This window comes from Hyperoodon ampullatus, assembly GCF_949752795.1.
Source record: "Hyperoodon ampullatus genome assembly, chromosome: 1".
Classification (NCBI taxonomy): Eukaryota; Metazoa; Chordata; class Mammalia; order Artiodactyla; family Ziphiidae; genus Hyperoodon; species Hyperoodon ampullatus.
In genome coordinates this window covers 105,722,030-105,740,834 of record NC_136914.1, presented here as the reverse complement: position 1 = coordinate 105,740,834, position 18,805 = coordinate 105,722,030, and the positions used below count along the sequence as shown (strand labels likewise).

At 35.2% G+C, this 18,805-nt stretch overlaps 1 protein-coding gene across 1 annotated transcript in view; it reads left to right on the top strand.

Moving 5' to 3' along the window:
* Positions 1-18,805, top strand: part of UBA6 (ubiquitin like modifier activating enzyme 6) — a gene marked incomplete at its 5' end in the record, with an annotated part of 96,647 nt that overhangs the window by 41,318 nt on the left and 36,524 nt on the right. Inside the window, 7 exons of the mRNA XM_079716576.1 lie at positions 2,912-2,992; positions 5,264-5,386; positions 7,188-7,311; positions 13,102-13,205; positions 14,503-14,565; positions 15,500-15,576; positions 16,063-16,129. Of these exons, the coding sequence (XP_079572702.1) occupies positions 2,912-2,992; positions 5,264-5,386; positions 7,188-7,311; positions 13,102-13,205; positions 14,503-14,565; positions 15,500-15,576; positions 16,063-16,129 (639 nt within the window). The remainder of the gene's footprint in view (positions 1-2,911; positions 2,993-5,263; positions 5,387-7,187; positions 7,312-13,101; positions 13,206-14,502; positions 14,566-15,499; positions 15,577-16,062; positions 16,130-18,805) is intronic.

The window sequence follows — 18,805 nt, the reverse complement described above, 5'->3', positions numbered from 1 at the left end:
CTGAGTGAATTGTTGCTATGTTAATTTCATTCAAAGCATATTTTGTGAATGTTTGATCAGTAATTTTTTGTGTATAACCTATTTGAGATGATTGTTATGTCTTGAAACAAGGGTGATTGAGAAAGCTGTGAAGTTGCCTTGTGATTTTAAAGATTTTAAGTCTTGATTTTACTTCTATGCACATTGTCATGTAGACTTGCCTGGATTCAGGAGATTATATTGAATAACTTCTTAAGGCCTCTTTTAGCCTAATGAGTGAATGAATTATACAGGGCTTAGAATTTGAAAAATACAGTAAACTATCTTGTACACAATAAATATCTTGATACACACACACACACACACACACACACACACACAAAGTGTAGTACTAAGCTGGTGATATGCTGGAATGCCAGACAGAAACAGAAGATCTAGAGGAATATACCCTCAACCAGGCCACAGTATATTCTAATATATAAAGCTCCTATGAGGTTGTGTTCATAATACAAAATAATAAGACAGGAAAAAGCAGTTCAGCATGATCAAGAGTCAGTGGATATAACAAACAATAGAATTAAACCTCCAAGAATTTCAGATAATAGAATTATTGGATAGGGACTATAAAATATAGATATTCAAACAGACTAAATCTTACAAGAAGGGATTAAATATACAACAGGAAAATAAGACACTGTTGAAAGCAATCAGGCAGATATAACAAAATAGAACTTTTAGAAATGAAAAATATAGTCCTAAAAATTAAAACAATGAATAGATTAAATAGTGGATAGATACAACTGGAATAAGAATTAATAAATTGAAAGATAGAGCTGAGGAGATTAGTGAAACTACAGGGACTTCCCTGGTGGTGCAGTGGATAAGAATCTGTCTGCCAGTGCAGGGGACGGGTTCAAGCCCTGGTCCGGGAAGATCCCACATGCTGCAGAGCAGCTAAGCCCGTGCACCACAATTACCGAGCCTGTGCTCTAGAGCCCATGTGCCACAACTGCTGAGCCCGCGTGCTGCAACTACTGAAGCCCCCATGCCTAGAGCCTATGCTCTGCAAGAAGAGAAGCCACCACAATGAGAAGCTTGCGCACAGCAACGAAGAGTGACCTCTGCTTGCCACAGCTAGAGAAAGCCTATGCACAGCAACAAAGACCCAACGCAAATATTTATTTATTATTTATAAATAAATAAATAAATAGAATTAAATCTAAAAAACTATAGCACACAGTAATAAAAGAATATACTAAAGAGAAATTAAAAGAAATGAGAGCTTGAATAAAAAGGTCCAATTCATGAGATTGGACTTATAGAAAAAGGCATATTCAAATTATGGTTGAGAATTTTCTAGCATTGAAACACAAATTAGACTCCATATGTACTCGGTCTAATAGGATTTGATTTAACCCTAATTGCAAGCCAGTAAGTTAGCCTGTTACAGTTTCATGGATGCTGGCAGAAAACATGAGATTCCTGGATCAGAGACTAAGGACTTTATTACTCAGAGCATGGTAAATGTGTGAGCATGGTATTTGCCTTGTTTCCTCCTTCATTCCTCCAAATCCCACCTGTGCAGTGCAGAGGGCTCAGTGGATGCCTGCACATGTAGTGGATTCCTTTAGAGGAAAGGAACATTGAGCTTGGGGAACTTGCTGTATAGCAAGCAGTGAACAAGCTTGCTCTTTGTCCCAGAGGGAGACATTACCTCATTTCTCAAGTTTACACAAGGCAAATACAATCCTGAGAAACAGCCCACGTAAAGAATGGTCAGAGCCTTGCATTCGTGGCATAACCCGTGAGAGATATATAAACAGTAAGAGATGCATGGAGGATTACCGCTCTGTAGGAATCACATCCTATTCTAAGCTAGATAAAAAATCCATACCTGGTTATTTGTAGTGAAACTGAGTTATCCATTTCATGGAAACCAGCAGCAAGGAAAGCTCTGGACTGAGTGTGTCAACCTGCTTTTGCCACTTGATAGATGAATGACCCTAAGAAAATATTTGACCTTTATGAGTTTAAGTTAGCTATGATAAAATCTAATTATAAAACCTTCTCTACTTATCTCACAGGGTGATGATAAAAAATTAAGCATTGAAAATTATAATTTGCTATCTTAACAGAACTTGGTGGCACTGTCATAAATAAAAGTTGTAATATTGTGAATCTGTTGAATCTCTGAAGTAAAAGTAAAAGAAAGCTCAGCCAACTAATGTATCTCTTTGAAAGTGTAATTGTTTTAAGCTAGCATTTAATTAATATTTTGATGACTAAGCATTTCCATGGCAGTAACAGGTAAAATAAAATCTCCAAGGGGCTTCCCTGGTGGCGCAGTGGTTGAGAGTCCGCCTGCCGATGCAGGGGACACAGGTGCGTTCCCCTGTCTGGGAAGATCCCACATGCCGCTGAGCGGCTGGGCCCGTGAGCCATGGCCGCTGAGCCTGCGCGTCCGGAGCCTGTGCTCCTCAACGGGAGAAGCCACAACAGTGAGAGGCCCGCGTACCGGGGGAAAAAAAAAACCTCCAACCATTTGGGTTGTGTAAATGTCACATAGGATATTAAGGTTTGCTTCTAATTGTGATGATAATTGAATTTAGTGTGGGCAGGTTTTGTCCTGTATATGCTATGACATTTTATGTAAGGGACTTGAGTATCAGCAGATTTTGGTATCTACAGAGTGTTCTAGAACCAATCCCCTGCAGATACCTAGAGATGGCTGTATATGTTACTTTTACTTTTGCTACTCTGTACCTCTGAAGGTATTAACCTTAAAATGGAGTACAATACGATAGTATTTTTTACAAAGAAAACAAGGTATTTTTAGCATAGTGCAAACTGAAATGCTTCTGACTTAGAAGTTGTACATTACCAAAATAATTGTTTATTTTTTAATCTTTAATTCTTGTATTCTTCTCAACAGTGTGTAGTATTGACTGAGACCAAACTATCATTGCAGAAGAAGATCAATGACTTTTGCCATTCTCAGTGCCCTCCAATAAAGGTAATAGTATCACTTAATGATGACACATAGTTTACCAAAGGAAAAGCACTTTCAGTATTAGAATTTATAGCTTTTCAGTGAGTTATATAAGAAACTTTTTACATGAGGACAATCACAATAATACTTTTTAATTTTGGTTTTTGAAGTGTGGTCCAAGGACACTGAGGGTCCCTGAGACCCTTTCATAGGGTCTGCAAAGTCAAACTATTATAATATTACTGAAATGTTATTTGCTTTTTTCACTCTGATTCTCTTATGGGGTGCAGTAGAGTTTACAAAGTCTACTTGATATGTGGTGATATCATTGCTCTGACAGCTAATTGAATGTTTGTGTGTGTTCTTGTGTTTTAAGTGTTTCTTGGTTTTACTTTCTAACACAGTAAATATCAGTAGGTATAACCCACATAAACAAAAGCTAATTGGGTCATCAGTAATTTTTAAGAATGTGAAGGGATCGTGAAACCAAAAAGAAAGAGAACTGTTGAATTGTAACAGTAGAGTAGAGGTGGCTAGATCAGTTAGAGGCTAATGCAGTAAGTAGTCCAAGTGAGAGATACTTGTGCCTTTTTGGGAATAGAGAGTGTAAGAAGTCATTGAATTCGAGGTATCTTTTGTAAAAACAGACTAACGGGATTGAGAATGGATGAATAAGAGTTGTGAAGGAAAGAATGATAAAGAATGACTCCTTTATTTTTGTTCAGAGTAATTAGGTATTGTTAAGTAGTGATGACATTGAGAAGGCTGGAAAGAGATCTAGATGGGAAAAACCATAATTCATCCCCTGCAACTGCATACATATTACTAACTCCACCTCCTTTGTGGGGTCCTTTGTTCCTTTGGCAAAAGGAAAATGCTATTTGTTCCTTTGAGATAGGCACTAAACTATCTTCATACTGTATAAAATAGATGTGCTGAAAATATTTGGATTGTGGTACTTACATAGCATATTTATACTCTGTAGAACATTTGTGTTCTGTTTCACAAATTAAATTAAGTAGATGAATAAGACAGAGTAGTCAGTAAACTTCGAACAGAACTCAAAAGTTTTACAAAATAATTACAGTTACACAAGGTTGTAAACTAAAATCTTTATGTGATTGATGCATATATTCATACTTTAAAGTTGTTTTGCAAAGAAAGAAATTGTCCTTGAGTTTGCAGCTTTTAAACAACAAAAAAAGTTTATAACTATCTTCTTAGTTTTATGTCTCATAAAAAATGCTGTAGGTACCTATTTTGATAGTAAAGGCAGTGCATGATCAAGTAGGAGGTAGTCTTCTGTTAGCTATTTCACTACCTCGTATAATAGGTGGTATAAATTATTTTAATGGGCTACATTCTTATGCCCAAATATGAATAGACTTTAGTTTTTGTTAGAAAAATATCACTTTATACAGGATCATGTGTGTTACAGATTAAGACTTTTTCTTTATTATCAGTATGTCTAAAAATAACTGAGCACAAAAATAATTTCTTTACATTTTCTTAGACTGGAGAATGTGTATATGTTATAAAAATCACTTTCAATAAAACATTTATGATTGTGTTTAAGAATCTGATTCTTGGGCTTCCCTGGTGGCACAGTGGTTGAGAGTCTGCCTGCCGATGCAGGGGACAGGGGTTTGTTCCCCGGTCCGGGGAGATCCCACATGCCGCTGAGCGGCTGGGCCCGTGAGCCATGGCCACTGATCCTGCGTGTCCGGAGCCTGTGCTCCGCAACTGGAGAGGCCACAACAGTGAGAGGCCCGCATACCACAAAAAAAAAATAAAAGAACCTGATTCTTACCTTTCATAATTCCGATGTGCACTGTTAGTACCTCAGCCCCTTTCCTGTTGATGCCACTCTCAGTTTTTAGCTGTTTTATTTTCCTTCAACTCTACCACTTTTGGTGAATGACACTCCATTCTTCTTTTCTAAAATGAAAGGTAAGAATTCACTGCTAGACCGTCAAACCAAGTTATCTTTCTTATATTCTGTGCTTGATTTTTAGGGCAAAGCACAGATTTTTGTTAGTTAAAAATTATAGAATATACAATGATGGTGTGCTGATGTTGCTTCTAATTTGTTAAAACTAGATATCCAGTCCGAAATACCAAAATCCTTGATTCCAAAACCAATTCACAAACAAATTATCGTATTTGTGATCACTTTATACCTCAAATAATATGCTTAATTATAAATAAAATTGTTACCAAAAGGCCTAAGATAGTTGAGGGTTGTTTTTTCTTTATATAAATGTATAAGCTTGAACTTGTTTCTTCATTTCACAGTTCATCAGTGCAGATATACATGGAATTTGGTCACGGTTGTTTTGTGATTTCGGTGATGAATTTGAAGTTTTAGATACAACAGGAGAAGAACCAAAAGAGATTTTCATTTCAAATATAACGCAAGTATGATTATATACGTATATTATTGTATATGTATATGATTGATATTTTTAAGTTGATGTGAAAACTATTTTTTAAAAGGTGATATTAGCAAAATATTGTAATATGCAGTATTTTTTATTTGTTTAAAATTGAAGTTAGTATATTAAGAGAGAGTATTCTGGATTCCATCTAACATTTTTTAACAATTGATGAACATTTGCTTATGTCATTAATTTTAATTTTGTTCTCTGTCATGTTCCTATGGGACATGAATTGTGAGTCAGTGTTTACTGAATTGTTAATTGTGTCAGATCATAGATGTACTAAGTATGTCATAAGTCACTTGGCCCAACACTCTGACTCCAGGAAGATGGACACTTAAGTCATCATAAACAAAAGCTTTTCTAATTTGTTATATTTCTAAAACATTATTTGGAAGATGAGAAAAGTTTAAGAATTAATTAACCTTCAAATCAAAAACTCTGAATTTTCTAACCATGTTCTCTTAATATCATGCAAGCTTAATTTTTTATTCCCTGAAAGAATTGGAGAAATTATTATGATCTATTTTTACTACTCCTTCTGTAGTTTAGCCTAAATCATTAACTTTATTTGCATTCTTAATGATCAATTTACATTAAAGCTCAAAAGAAACCAAACATAAGGAAATGATAATATACTTTGACTGAATAGTATTTGTGCTTTTATCTTTATGCTTTCTTTTTAAACCCAGTGTAATGTTGCCTTTCTTACCCCTTTTTAAGAAAAAATTCATTGAAAAATCATTTTGTGTATCTCTTTGCTTACAGAATGGTTACTGTTTAGCCTTTTACCTTCTCTAGTTATTGTTAGTTTGTCCCTAAGAATATTATAGAGTTAGAATAAGCTCCAAGGGATCTTGTATTGCACTGATACTGTCTTTTATTGAATAGTGCAGGAAATATGGAGGTTATCCATAAAAAATTAGAAAAATATCATAAACGTTCCCATTTAACTTATCTGTAAATTATTTCTCCTTAAAGTCCTTATGAATTCTATTCTTGTTGAGATATTAGTAAACCCACATTACATTAATTTTATCTACATGTTTGTGATCATAATTGTATTTCTCAAACACTTAAACAGCAAGAGAATTTTTAGAATCTACACACTTATGAAAGAGAGAATTATACTTCCATTAGGTTTTATGTAAATTAAATTATTATCACATTATTCAAGCAATGTGATGGATTATATGCAGTTAGGAAATTTCCTGGTGTCTGACCTATCTCATGCACCTTTTAGATGAGATAAGCCAATTCCTTCCTGTTTTTATCTTGATAAGCAGGGGTACATAATATTTCTTTGCTTTAAAGTGTTGGATAAGCTTTAACCTACCACTTTCCTGGCTCTAAATTTCCATCCTCCATTCTTACATTTCTTTGATCTTCAAAGTTAGACTCATCTTTTATGTACACAGAGTCTGTCATGAATGACTTTGAAACTTACCATTCAGTCACTTTGAATGTTTTTTATAAATCACAAGAATCTTTGCATCTGTGAAATATTTGAACTCCCTTATGGAATCTATTTCCCCCAAACATAGAAATTATATTTTAAACATTCATAATAAAATAAGTTTCAAAATCACATAATAAAATGATGTCACTATTTTGTGTCAATTCTTTAAAGCATTGCTTTTAATATGGAAGGAGAAGAATGGCTTGGAATTTTGGTTATTTTGAGAATTTTATGATAACATGTTCCTTTTTGTGTGAGATTTGGAAATTGTACAAAAAGGAATACATGGACTTGTTTTTTAGTATATTACTCTTATTTCTAGGCTAATCCTGGCATTGTCACTTGCCTTGAAAATCGTCCTCACAAACTTGAAACAGGACAATTCCTAACATTTCGAGAAATTAATGGAATGACAGGCTTAAATGGATCTACACAACAAATAACTGGTAAGTTTATGTGTTTTATTAATTCATTTATACTTATCCATTCTTCAGCATGTTTACAGTTCAGACACTATACTCAGTGTCAAGAACACACCATCAGCTCAGACAGACATGATCCAATTCTTGGCCTCAAGACATTTAATCCAAGTGAGGGGATACTAACATTCAGCAGTGATGGTATAAAGAGAGAAAAGGCATTCTGGGAACTCTAACCTTAGCAAGGACACCTACTCACTTTTGGTACTGCAGCAGTGGGGACAGGGTGTCTTGATTACAATTGATTGCATTGGCTTACGAAGATGATGAAAAGAATATTCTGTGCAGAGACAAACAGTAAGAAGCAAGATAGAATTCAAGGAACTTAAAGGTATAATATAGCAGGGGTGACAGTGGGAGTTGAGATAACAAGAGTCTTAAGACATTTAAGAGGAAACTTTATGGTAGGTGAGTGAAGATTCTGGCACCTTATTTATTTACACATTAGGGAGTGGAAGAAGAGGAGCAGGTTTTGGAGAGAGATAATGAGTACAGTCTAGGCTCGTTGGGTGAGGTGATAGTGAAGTATTCAAGTGAAGATACATGTTTTTGTTCAGTGGCTTGGATAAAGGGATGAATGGACGTTACTGCAGGCAGATTAGTGGATTTATTGGCAAGAAGCTGCAGGAATCTGTTTTGTCAGTGGACTGAGATGAAATCATGACCCAAAGGAGAGGTAAGGTTACGGTAGGGCCAGAGATTTGAGGAGAGTAAACATTTTAAAATATCATCAGGCTTCATTTAGGGCCCATTTGAAGTTGAAAATAATGAATTTATAGCAGCGTTACTCTGCGTAGTTTGTGATTTTCCTCCAGCCATGTTTAAAAGAGTTAAAGACATTTATAGATGTCATGTAACTCAGAGACAGCATGTTTAAACCTGTTCAGTTGAGAGTGACTCAGTTTTATCTTTAGGGCATCTAAAAGTATGTATATATATATATGTGTATATATATATATATATATATATATATATATATATATTATTATTAGTTTCTGATTTATAACAAAGTGAATCAGTTATACATATACATCTGTTCCCATATCCCTTCCCTCTTGGGTCTCCCTCCCTCCCACCCTCCCTATCCCACCCCTCCAGGCGGTCACAAAGCACCGAGCTGATCTCCCTGTGCTATGGGGCTGCTTCTCACTATCTATCTACCTTACGTTTGGTAGTGTATATATGTCCATGCCTCTCTCTCGCTTTGTCACAGCTTACCCTTCCCCCTCCCCATATCCTCAAGTCCATTCTCAAGTAGGTCTGTGTCTTTATTCCTGTTTTACCCCTAGGTTCTTTATGACATTTTTTTTCTTAAGTTCCATATATATGTGTTAGCATACGGTATTTGTCTTTCTCTTTCTGACTTACTTCACTCTGTATGACAGACTCTAGGTCTATCCACCTCATTACAAATAGCTCAATTTTGTTTCTTTTTATGGCTGAGTAATATTCCATTGTATATATGTGCCACATCTTCTTTATCCATTCATCTGATGATGGACACTTAGATTGTTTCCATATCCGGGCTATTGTGAATAGAGCTACAATGAACATTTTGGTACATGCCTCTTTTTGAATTATGGTTTTCTCAGGGTATATGCCTAGTAGTGGGATTGCTGGGTCATATGGTAGTTCTATTTTTAGTTTTTTAAGGAACCTCCATACTGTTCTCCATAGTGGCTGTACCAATTCATATTCCCACCAGCAGTGCAAGAGTGTTCCCTTTTCTACACACCCTCTCCAGCATTTATTGTTTGTAGATTTTTTGATGATGGCCATTCTGACTGCTGTGAGGTGATACCTCATTGTAGTTTTGATTTGCATTTCTCTAATGATTGGTGATGTTGAGCATTCTTTCATGTGTTTGTTGGCAGTCTGTATATCTTCTTTGGAGAAATGTCTATTTAGGTCTTCTGCCCATTTTTGGATTGGGTTGTTTGTTTTTTTTGCTATTGAGCTGCATGAGCTGCTTATAAATTTTGGAGATTAATCCTTTGTCAGTTGCTTCATTTGCAAATATTTTCTCCCATTCTGAGGGTTGTCTTTTGGTCTTGTTTATGGTTTCCTTTGCTGTGCAAAAGCTTTTAAGTTTCATTACGTCCCATTTGTTTATTTTTGTTTTTATTTCCATTTCTCTAGGAGGTGGGTCCCAAAGGATCTTGCTGTGATTTATGTCATAGAGTGTTCTGCCTATGTTTTCCTCTAAGAGTTTGATAGTATCTGGCCTTACATTTAGGTCTTTAATCCATTTTGAGCTTATTTTTGTGTATGACGTTAGGGAATGATCTAATCTCATACTTTTAAATGTCCCTGTCCAGTTTTCCCAGCACCACTTACTGAAGAGGCTGTCCTTTCTCCACTGTATATTCCTGCCTCCTTTATCAAAGATAAGGTGACCATATCTGTGTGGGTTTATCTCTGGGCTTTCTATCCTGTTCCATTGATCTATCTTTCTGTTTTTGTGCTGGTACCACACTGTCTTGATTACTGTAGCTTTGTAGTATAGTCTGAAGTCAGGGAGTCTGATTCCTCCAGCTCTGTTTTTCGTTCTCAAGATTGCTTTGGCTATTCAGGGTCTTTTGTTTTTCCAAACAAATTTTGAAATTTTTTGTTCTAGTTCTGTGAAAAATGCCAGTGGTAGTTTGATAGGGATTGCATTGAATCTGTAGGTTGCGTTGGGTAGTAGAGTCATTTTCACAATATTGATTCTTCTGATCCAGGAACATGGTATATCTCTCCATCTATTTGTATCATCTTTAATTTCTTTCATCAGTGTCTTATAATTTTCTACATACAGGTCTTTTGTCTCCTTAAGTAGGTTTATTCCTAGATATTTTATTCTTTTTGTTGCAATGGTAAATGGGAGTGTTTTCTTGATTTCACTTTCAGATTTTTCATCATTAGTGTACAGGAATGCCAGAGATTTCTGTGCATTAATTTTGTATCCTGCTACTTTACCAAATTCATTGATTTTGGTAAAGTTTTCTGGTAGCATCTTTAGGATTCTCTATGTATAGTATCATGTCATCTGCAAACAGTGACAGCTTTACTTCTTCTTTTCCAATTTGGATTCCTGTTATTTCCTTTTCTTCTCTGATTGCTGTGGCTAAAACTTCCGAAACTATGTTGAATAAGAGTGGTGAGAGTGGGCAGCCTTGTCTTGTTCCTGATCTTAGTGGAAATGGTTTCAGTTTTTCACCATTGAGAACGATGTTGGCTGTGGGTTTGTCATATACGGCCTTTATTATGTTGAGGAAAGTTCCCTCTATGCCTACTTTCTAAAAGCATATTTATGTGATTAGTGTATAGACTAGTAAATGGATTACTTTTATTTTTCTTTTAATGATAAGATGGATCCTTAGGAGAGAAAAAAAAATCAGTCCCTATTACAAACTCTTTATACGAAAACAACTTTGGATCTATATTTACGAATCTTTGGGGACTTCCCTGGTGGCACAATGGTTGAGACTCTTCTCCCAGTGCAGGGGACCAGGGTTCGATCCCTGGTCAGGGAACTAGATCCCACATGCCTGCCGCAAGTAAAAGTTTGCATGCCACAACTAGGGAGCCCACGAACTGCAACTAAGGAGCCCACGAGCCACAACTAAGGAGCCCACCTGCTGCAACTAAGACCCAGTGCAACCAAATAAATAAATACATAAATATTTAAAAAAAAATCTTTGGTAACAAAACTGTTGGATTATGTTTACCAGACTATATCTAAATATGTAAAATACAGATTCAGATCACTGATATTAAAGAATTTTTATCTGTTTTTGCATAAATTGACTCAACTAACTATTTAGGATTATCCTTTGTTGTGTTGGGGGCCATGCAGTGGTGGATTGTGGTGCTGGATCTGAATCTTGAGGCTATATGTATATATTAACAGGAGAGGCCACTGGATATCAAGGAATGAAAATAAAACCCACATTTTGTACCAAAAATTATTTGGGCAGAGTGAGAATATTTGAATAGGGTAGCAGTTTATGAAACTTTTTTTTCTTAACATTTATAAATTGGTACTTGCTGCTCTAAAGTAATTTTCTGTTATTTGAAAAACATTTTTAAATAGCTAAAACAATATATGCTTATTCTAGATATATATATGTATATATATTTAGGTAGAGTTAAAAATGAGTACTAGTTCATACCTCCCCTCTACTCCAGAAGTAGCAGCAGCTAAGTTTGATGTTTACTCTGCTGACCTTTTCTGTCTACTTAATATATAAACCTTGTTTATTTAATTTAATTTTGTGAATAAGCAAATCGTTCAAAAACAATAAAAGGGGGACTTCCCTGGTGGCACTGTGGTTAAGGTCCGCCTGCCAATGCAGGGGACACGGGTTCAATCCCTTATCCGGGAGGATACCACATGCCACGGAGCAACTAAGCCCATGCACCACAACTGCTAAGCCTGCACTCTAGAGCCTGCGAGCCACAACTACTGAGCCCACATTGCCACAACTAGTGAAGCCTGCACACCTGGAGCCTGTGGTCTGCAACAAGACAAGCCACCACAATGAGAAGCCCGTGCAACACAATGAAGAATAGACCCACTCACCGTAACTAGAGAAAGCCCATGCACGACGAAGACCCAATGCAGCCAAAAATAATTAATTAATTTAAAAAAAATAGAAGGCAAATCTTTATAGTGAAAACTTTATTGCCCACCTATGGCTCCCACTCATTCTTACCTGTCCACTATTCTTAGTTTATTGTGTGCCCTTCCAGGTTTCCTTATGCATTTTTACGTGCAAGGTAACATATTATGACTAGAGCTGCCCTTTGCCTTTTCATTAAACTAAACATCTAGATGGTCCTTTCACATCAGTAGTTGTAGAATAGTCTCATGTATGATTAAAAATGATATAGTATAATTTTGATTTGCATTTTACATTTTATGAATGAGATTAAGTATCTTTTATTAAGTTTTAAAGCTATTTCTTTTTCCTTTAATGTAAATCATCTGTCCTTTGCCCACTTTCTCATTGAGTTGTTATTTTTCCCCAGAACTCCTAATATGTAGGGCATATTTGCTGAGTTTTTTTTTTTTAATATGAGTCACAAAAATTTTTTTCTAGTTTGGCATTTGACTTTGCTTGTGATGGCTCTATGTGTATATGATGTCAAGGCTTTCAATTTTTTCTTTTGAGTCATAATTAGGAAAGCCTTCCTTACTGCAAAGTTTTAAAGAAACTTTTCTCCTGTGCTCTTATCTAATAATTTTTTTGTCATCTTTTTTGGTATTTAAAACTTTTATCCATTTGGAATACTTTCCCAGATGGCTTTTTTTCCAAAAGATGTATTGAGTATCTTTTCTTTGCTGGTTTGAGATGCCACCTTAATTGTGTCCCTTGTGGGTCTGTTACTGAAGAATCTATTCTGTTTGTTTGCCTGTCTATTCATGAGCCAGTATCATACTATTTTAATTATTATGAACTATATATATAAAAAGTATCAGTATATTAATTATTGAGTCTTTATAAAGTATTTTAATATCTAATAATAAGCACCTCTCATACCCTTTTTTTCCTTCCAAGTTTTCTTGGCCATTTTTTCTTAAGTCCTTATATTTGTTTGGGAAAAATAATCTGTCTAGCTCCTCACACTTCCACCCACCACCAAATAAAATGATTTATACGGAGATCTTCTTAATTTTGTAAACTATGAAAAAATAACATCTTTATGATGATAAATCTTCAAATTTAAATACTTATATCAGTATGTAATGGTTTTCTTTTTTCCTCCTTTTAGTGGTATCACCATTTTCTTTTACCATTGGTGATACTAGAGAACTGGAACCTTATTTACATGGAGGGATAGCTGTTCAAGTTAAGACTCCTAAAACATTCTGCTTTGTAAGTATTTTTTTTTTCTGATTAAAAAAATGTTTCTTTACAGGAGAATGGCAGGGAGAAAAAAGCAATAAAAGTAATTCAAAGGCTGAACAGATTTTGTTTTTTAATTTGTACCCACTTTCAGGAAAATGGAATCAATCTATGGAAATAAACTGATAGCAGCAAAAGAATTTACAGCTACAATACCCATCCATATAGTTCACAAAGGAACTACTTTGTGAATCATCAAAGAGTTGATTATACTTCTTATAATTACTTCCTAAGACAAAAGATGTAACTAATATATATTTGAAAGATTTAATAAGCATTGATTCAGTATATGTTCTGTTTCATTATTCAGTTATTTACATTTTTGAAGTAAAAGGAATATTTTATTTATCATATTTGTTAATCCAGGTTTTAAAATTTTTAATTTTTTGGATTTCAAGAAATAGTGTAATATGTTAGAAATGTTAAATAATTCCCATAAACTGGCATTGAAAGGAAAGGTAAGTATCTGTATAGAGAGAATGTAGAGGCTACTTGTATCAAGGAACCAAGGAGCCTCTTGCTGCTTAAATCCTTAGGCCACTTCTCAGTATAAGCTGTCTAATACGTCTCTGTTTTTTCTTGCAAATTCTCAAGGTTTGAACTTGACTGCCTTTTCTTTTCCAGAGCAATTATTAACTAAAGTCCTCTACAAGGTTTTTTTCAAGCCAAAGTTAGAGCTAAACAGATTAAAATGCTACAGCTAGTCAGATCTGCTGTAAGAGGATTTGTGCATTACTTCCTCTTGCCATTTACCCCAATTCTTAGTTATGCCTCAAGTAAATTTCAGATTGGGTTTGTTTTTTTGGGGGGGCAGAGGTGGTGGTGGAGTGTTGGTTGGGTTTTTTGGCCTTGGTGTGTTCTTTGCTCCACACAGAAAATTTTAACTGGGTATTTATTCAAGTTATGTCAGGCATAACGAGTCCTGATAACTTGGTATCAAAAAAATACGGTAGCTCTTTGACTAAGATTGTAGATTTTTTCGAGTATACAAATGTTTTTACCAATTCTTCCCAAATTTACTATTTGGAGCAGGTTATCTAGTTGCATGTAACATTAAAAAAAATAAAGTGTGGTAATATGAAAAGGGGTAACCAGTGAATGGTAGCTATTTTATATTTCAGTTAAAACATATTAGCCCAACCTTATTTATTTCAGACCTTTGGGAGGGAGCCACTGCTTTTAGTGCTCTGTGTAGTTTGTCAAGTAGTCATGTGCTTGCTCCGAAGTAATAATGGATTTTTTTCTGTTGTTTGTTTTTTTCTGTTAGGAACCGTTAGAGAAGCAGATAAAACATCCAAAGTGCCTTATTGCGGATTTTAGCAAACCTGAGGTAAATAAATGCTTTGCAGGTTTGAGAAAGGCAGGTGGGGATTGGTAAGAGATTATGAAGATTTCTGTCAGACTGTCGGATTTTTAAAAAATAAAAGTCGTATTCATGTATCTAGAACTGATGCCCAGGGATTAAAAATAGGAATTTGTATAATGGAAATGTTAGAATAATAGGAAAAAGGTTTACATTTATAATGATATACCAGGTTTGATAGTGTAAAGGTGGTTTCATTAATTTATGCAAAGGTGATCATATTAAAAGATTTTCTGAACCATGTAGAGTTTTATATAATACATAGTTCTTCCGTAAAAACCTTGGAAGCATTTATTCTGTTTTTTTTAAATCACTGGATCAGTTTTGTAGCAGTGAATGTATTTGTGATAAGTAAAGAATTATATTCAATATTAACAGTTTCCAAATTTGTAAATGTTAATAAAGAAAAGGAATTCGGTGCTCTTGTACAGACATTTTGTTTCCTTTGTTCAGTTGGTAATACTTTATTTCATATGGATAACCTAATAAAAACTAGTCATAAAGCCTGGGATTAAAACTTGGGCTTCCCTGGTGGCGCAGTGGTTGAGAGTCCGCCTGCCAATGCAGGGGATGCAGGTTCGTGCCCTGGTCTGGGAAGATCCCACATGCCGTGGAGCGGCTGGGCCCGTGAGCCATGGCTGCTGAGCCTGCGCATCCGGAGCCTGTGCACCGCAACGGGAGAGGCCACAACAGGGAAAAAAAAACTTAGATCTTTGTTTAAATACAGCTTTATGACCTTGAAGTCAAGTCTCATCTTCCTTATCTGTTATATAAAGATAAAAATAGTAATCAAATACATTTATTATGACTAAATTAAATAATGTCTTAAAAGCATTAGCACAGTGCCTGACACATATTACACACTCAATAAATATTGACCAAATTTTATTGTTCTAAATAGGCACCTTTAGAGATTCACTCAGCCATGCTTGCCTTGGACCAGTTTCAGGAGAACTATAGACGCAAGCCAAATACTGGGTAATGTTCTTTGTTTGAAATAACTTTTTTTTTTTTTGTAATACTACTAGATACACCAAACTGTATAAACACTTCTGACCTGGTCTTTTTCCTGGTAGGAGTGGAGAGATCAATTTATAAAAATGAAGTTATACTAAATAAGAATTTTCCCATTTTGAAGTCTTCAAAAGCTATAACTTTTTAAAATAAAAAATCTGAGTTATTAAACTATGGATCTGCTATAGAATTTTTTACCTCCTCGTATTGTTGCAAAAAGTTTTTGCCATGTATATTTAAAACTAAACATTATTTATATACTGTTCTTAGGTGAGCATGATTTTGAAGTAATTTTGAAGTAATGTATTTATAAACCAGTTACCTTAAAGTCAGTAAGCACTTTGTAATCCACAGTTTTCAACACATTTCTTAAATTTCAGTTTTGAATATGACCTACTGTTTATAGCAATTGAGAACATTGAAATTGGGGTGTTTTATTTTGAATCCTAGATGCCAACAAGATTCAGAAGAGCTGTTGAAACTAGCAACATCTATAAGTGAAACCTTGGAAGAGCAGGTGAATGTTCAAAGTTATGGCCATCAAAAATTATGCAACATATAAATCTATATATTACTGTTCTCTTATCCTGAAAATTCTAGTTTTGCTACTTATTGACTCTGTGACAGTAAGCAAGTTACTTGACATTATTCTACTTCAGTTTTTCAAATCTTTGCCTGGTTTTTAATTAGGTTGTTTTCTTATTAATTGAGAGCATTCTTTATATAATCTGGAAATTAGTCCTTTATCAGACACACATTTTACAGATATTTTCTTCCAGTCTGTGAATTGTCTTTTCATTTTACTATCAATACAGTGTCTTTTGAGGAGCACAGGTTTTTAATTTTGCTAAAGTTCAGTTTATCAGTTTTTCTTTTTTATGGTTTGTGCCCTTTTTTAACTCAAAATCATAAAGCTTTTCCCCTGTATTTTCTTCTAGAAGGTTTATTGTTTTGTGAGTTTATATTTCTATGCCATACAAAGTATAGATCGTGTACATTACTATACATTTTGAACTCACTGTGTACAGTTTTGTACTTTTATTAATTTGTTTTTTTCTATCTTGCCAGGCATAGATCAAGGTTAATTTTTTTGTGTATGAATATCCAATAATTCTAGCCCATTTATTGAAAAGACAGTTTTTTCTTTATTCAGTTTTTTTGGCATCTTTGTCAGAAATTTATTGACCACATATGTGTAGGGCTCTTTCTGAACTCAATATTTTCTTCCATTGGTTGTTTGTATCCTTTTGCTAGTACCGTCCTATTTTGATTACCGTAGCTTTATAGTAAGACTTGAAATCAGGTTTAGTCGCTGGTGCATTTCTCAGAAGGAGCTTAAAATTAACTGTGTTCCCTGAGTTCTTAACACATTTCAAATTTTTTCTGTAACCTTTATGCTTGAAAGGAGCCTGGCTGAAAGTAAAATTCAAGGCTGTTAACTTTCTTCCTTGATATCTTGCTTTGTATCTTATACTTGAGAAATACGATGTCAGCTTACTTTTCTTTTTTTATTTTTTATTTTTTATTTTTTTATTAGTTTCTGCTTTATAACAAAGTGAATCAGTCATACATATACATCTGTTCCCACATCCCCTCCCTCATGCATCTCCCTCCCTCCCACCCTCCCCATCCCACCCCTCCAGGCGGTCACAAAGCACCAAGCTGATCTCCCTGTGCTCTGCGGCTGCTTCCCACTATCTATCTACCTTACGTTTGGTAGTGTATATATGTCCATGCCTCTCTTTCCCTTTGTCACAGCTTACCCTTCCCCTTCCCCATATCCTCAAGTCCATTCCCAAGTAGGTCTGTGTCTTTATTCCCGTTTTACCCCTAGGTTCTTCATGACATTTTTTTTTTTTTTTAAATTCCATATATATGTGTTAGCATACGGTATTTGTCTTTCTCTTTCTGACTTACTTCACTCTGTATGACAGACTCTAGGTCTATCCACCTCATTACAAATAGCTCAGTTTCGTTTCTTTTTATGGCTGAGTAATATTCCATTGTATATATGTGCCACATCTTCTTTATCCATTCATCCGATGATGGACACTTAGGTTGTTTCCAGCTCCGGGCTATTGTGAATAGAGCTGCAATGAACATTTTGGTACATGTCTCTTTTTGAATTATGGTTTTCTCAGGGTATATGCCTAGTAGTGGGATTGCTGGGTCATATGGTAGTTCTATTTGTAGTTTTTTAAGGAACCTCCATACTGTTCTCCATAGTGGCTGTACCAATTCACATTCCCACCAGCAGTGCAAGAGTGTTCCCTTTTCTCCACACCCTCTCCAGCATTTATTGTTTCTAGATTTCTTGATGATGGCCATTCTGACTGGTGTGAGATGATATCTCATTGTAGTTTTGATTTGCATTTCTCTAATGATTAATGATGTTGAGCATTCTTTCATGTGTTTGTTGGCAGTCTGTATATCTTCTTTGGAGAAATGCCTATTTAAGTCTTCTGCCCATTTTTGGATTGGGTTGTTTGTTTTTTTGCTATTGAGCTGCATGAGCTGTTTATAAATTTTGGAGATTAATCCTTTGTCAGTTGCTTCATTTGCAAATATTTTCTCCCATTCTGAGGGTTGTCTTTTGGTCTTGTTTATGGTTTCCTTTGCTGTGCAAAAGCTTTGAAGTTTCATTAGGTCCCATTTGTTTATCTTTGTTTTTATTTCCATTTCTCTAGGAGGTGGGTCCAAAAGGATCTTGCTGTGATTTATGTCATAGAGTGTTCTACCTATGTTTTCCTCTAAGAGTTTGATAGTTTCTGGCCTTACATTTAGGTCTTTAATCCATTTGGAGCTTATTTTTGTGTATGGTGTTAGGGAATGATCTAATCTCATACTTTTACATGTCCCTGTCCAGTTTTCCCAGCACCACTTATTGAAGAGGCTGTCCTTTCTCCACTGTACATTCCTGCCTCCTTTATCAAAGATAAGTTGGCCATATGTGCGTGGGTTTATCTCTGGGCTTTCTATCCTGATCCACTGATCTATCTTTCTGTTTTTATGCCAGTACCACACTGTCTTAATTACTGTAGCTTTGTAGTATAGTCTGAAGTCAGGCAGCCTGATTCCTCCAGCTCCGTTTTTCGTTCTCAAGATTGCTTTGGCTATTCGGGGTCTTTTGTTTTTCCAAACAAATTTTGAAATTTTTTGTTCTACTTCTGTGAAAAATGCCAGTGGTAGTTTG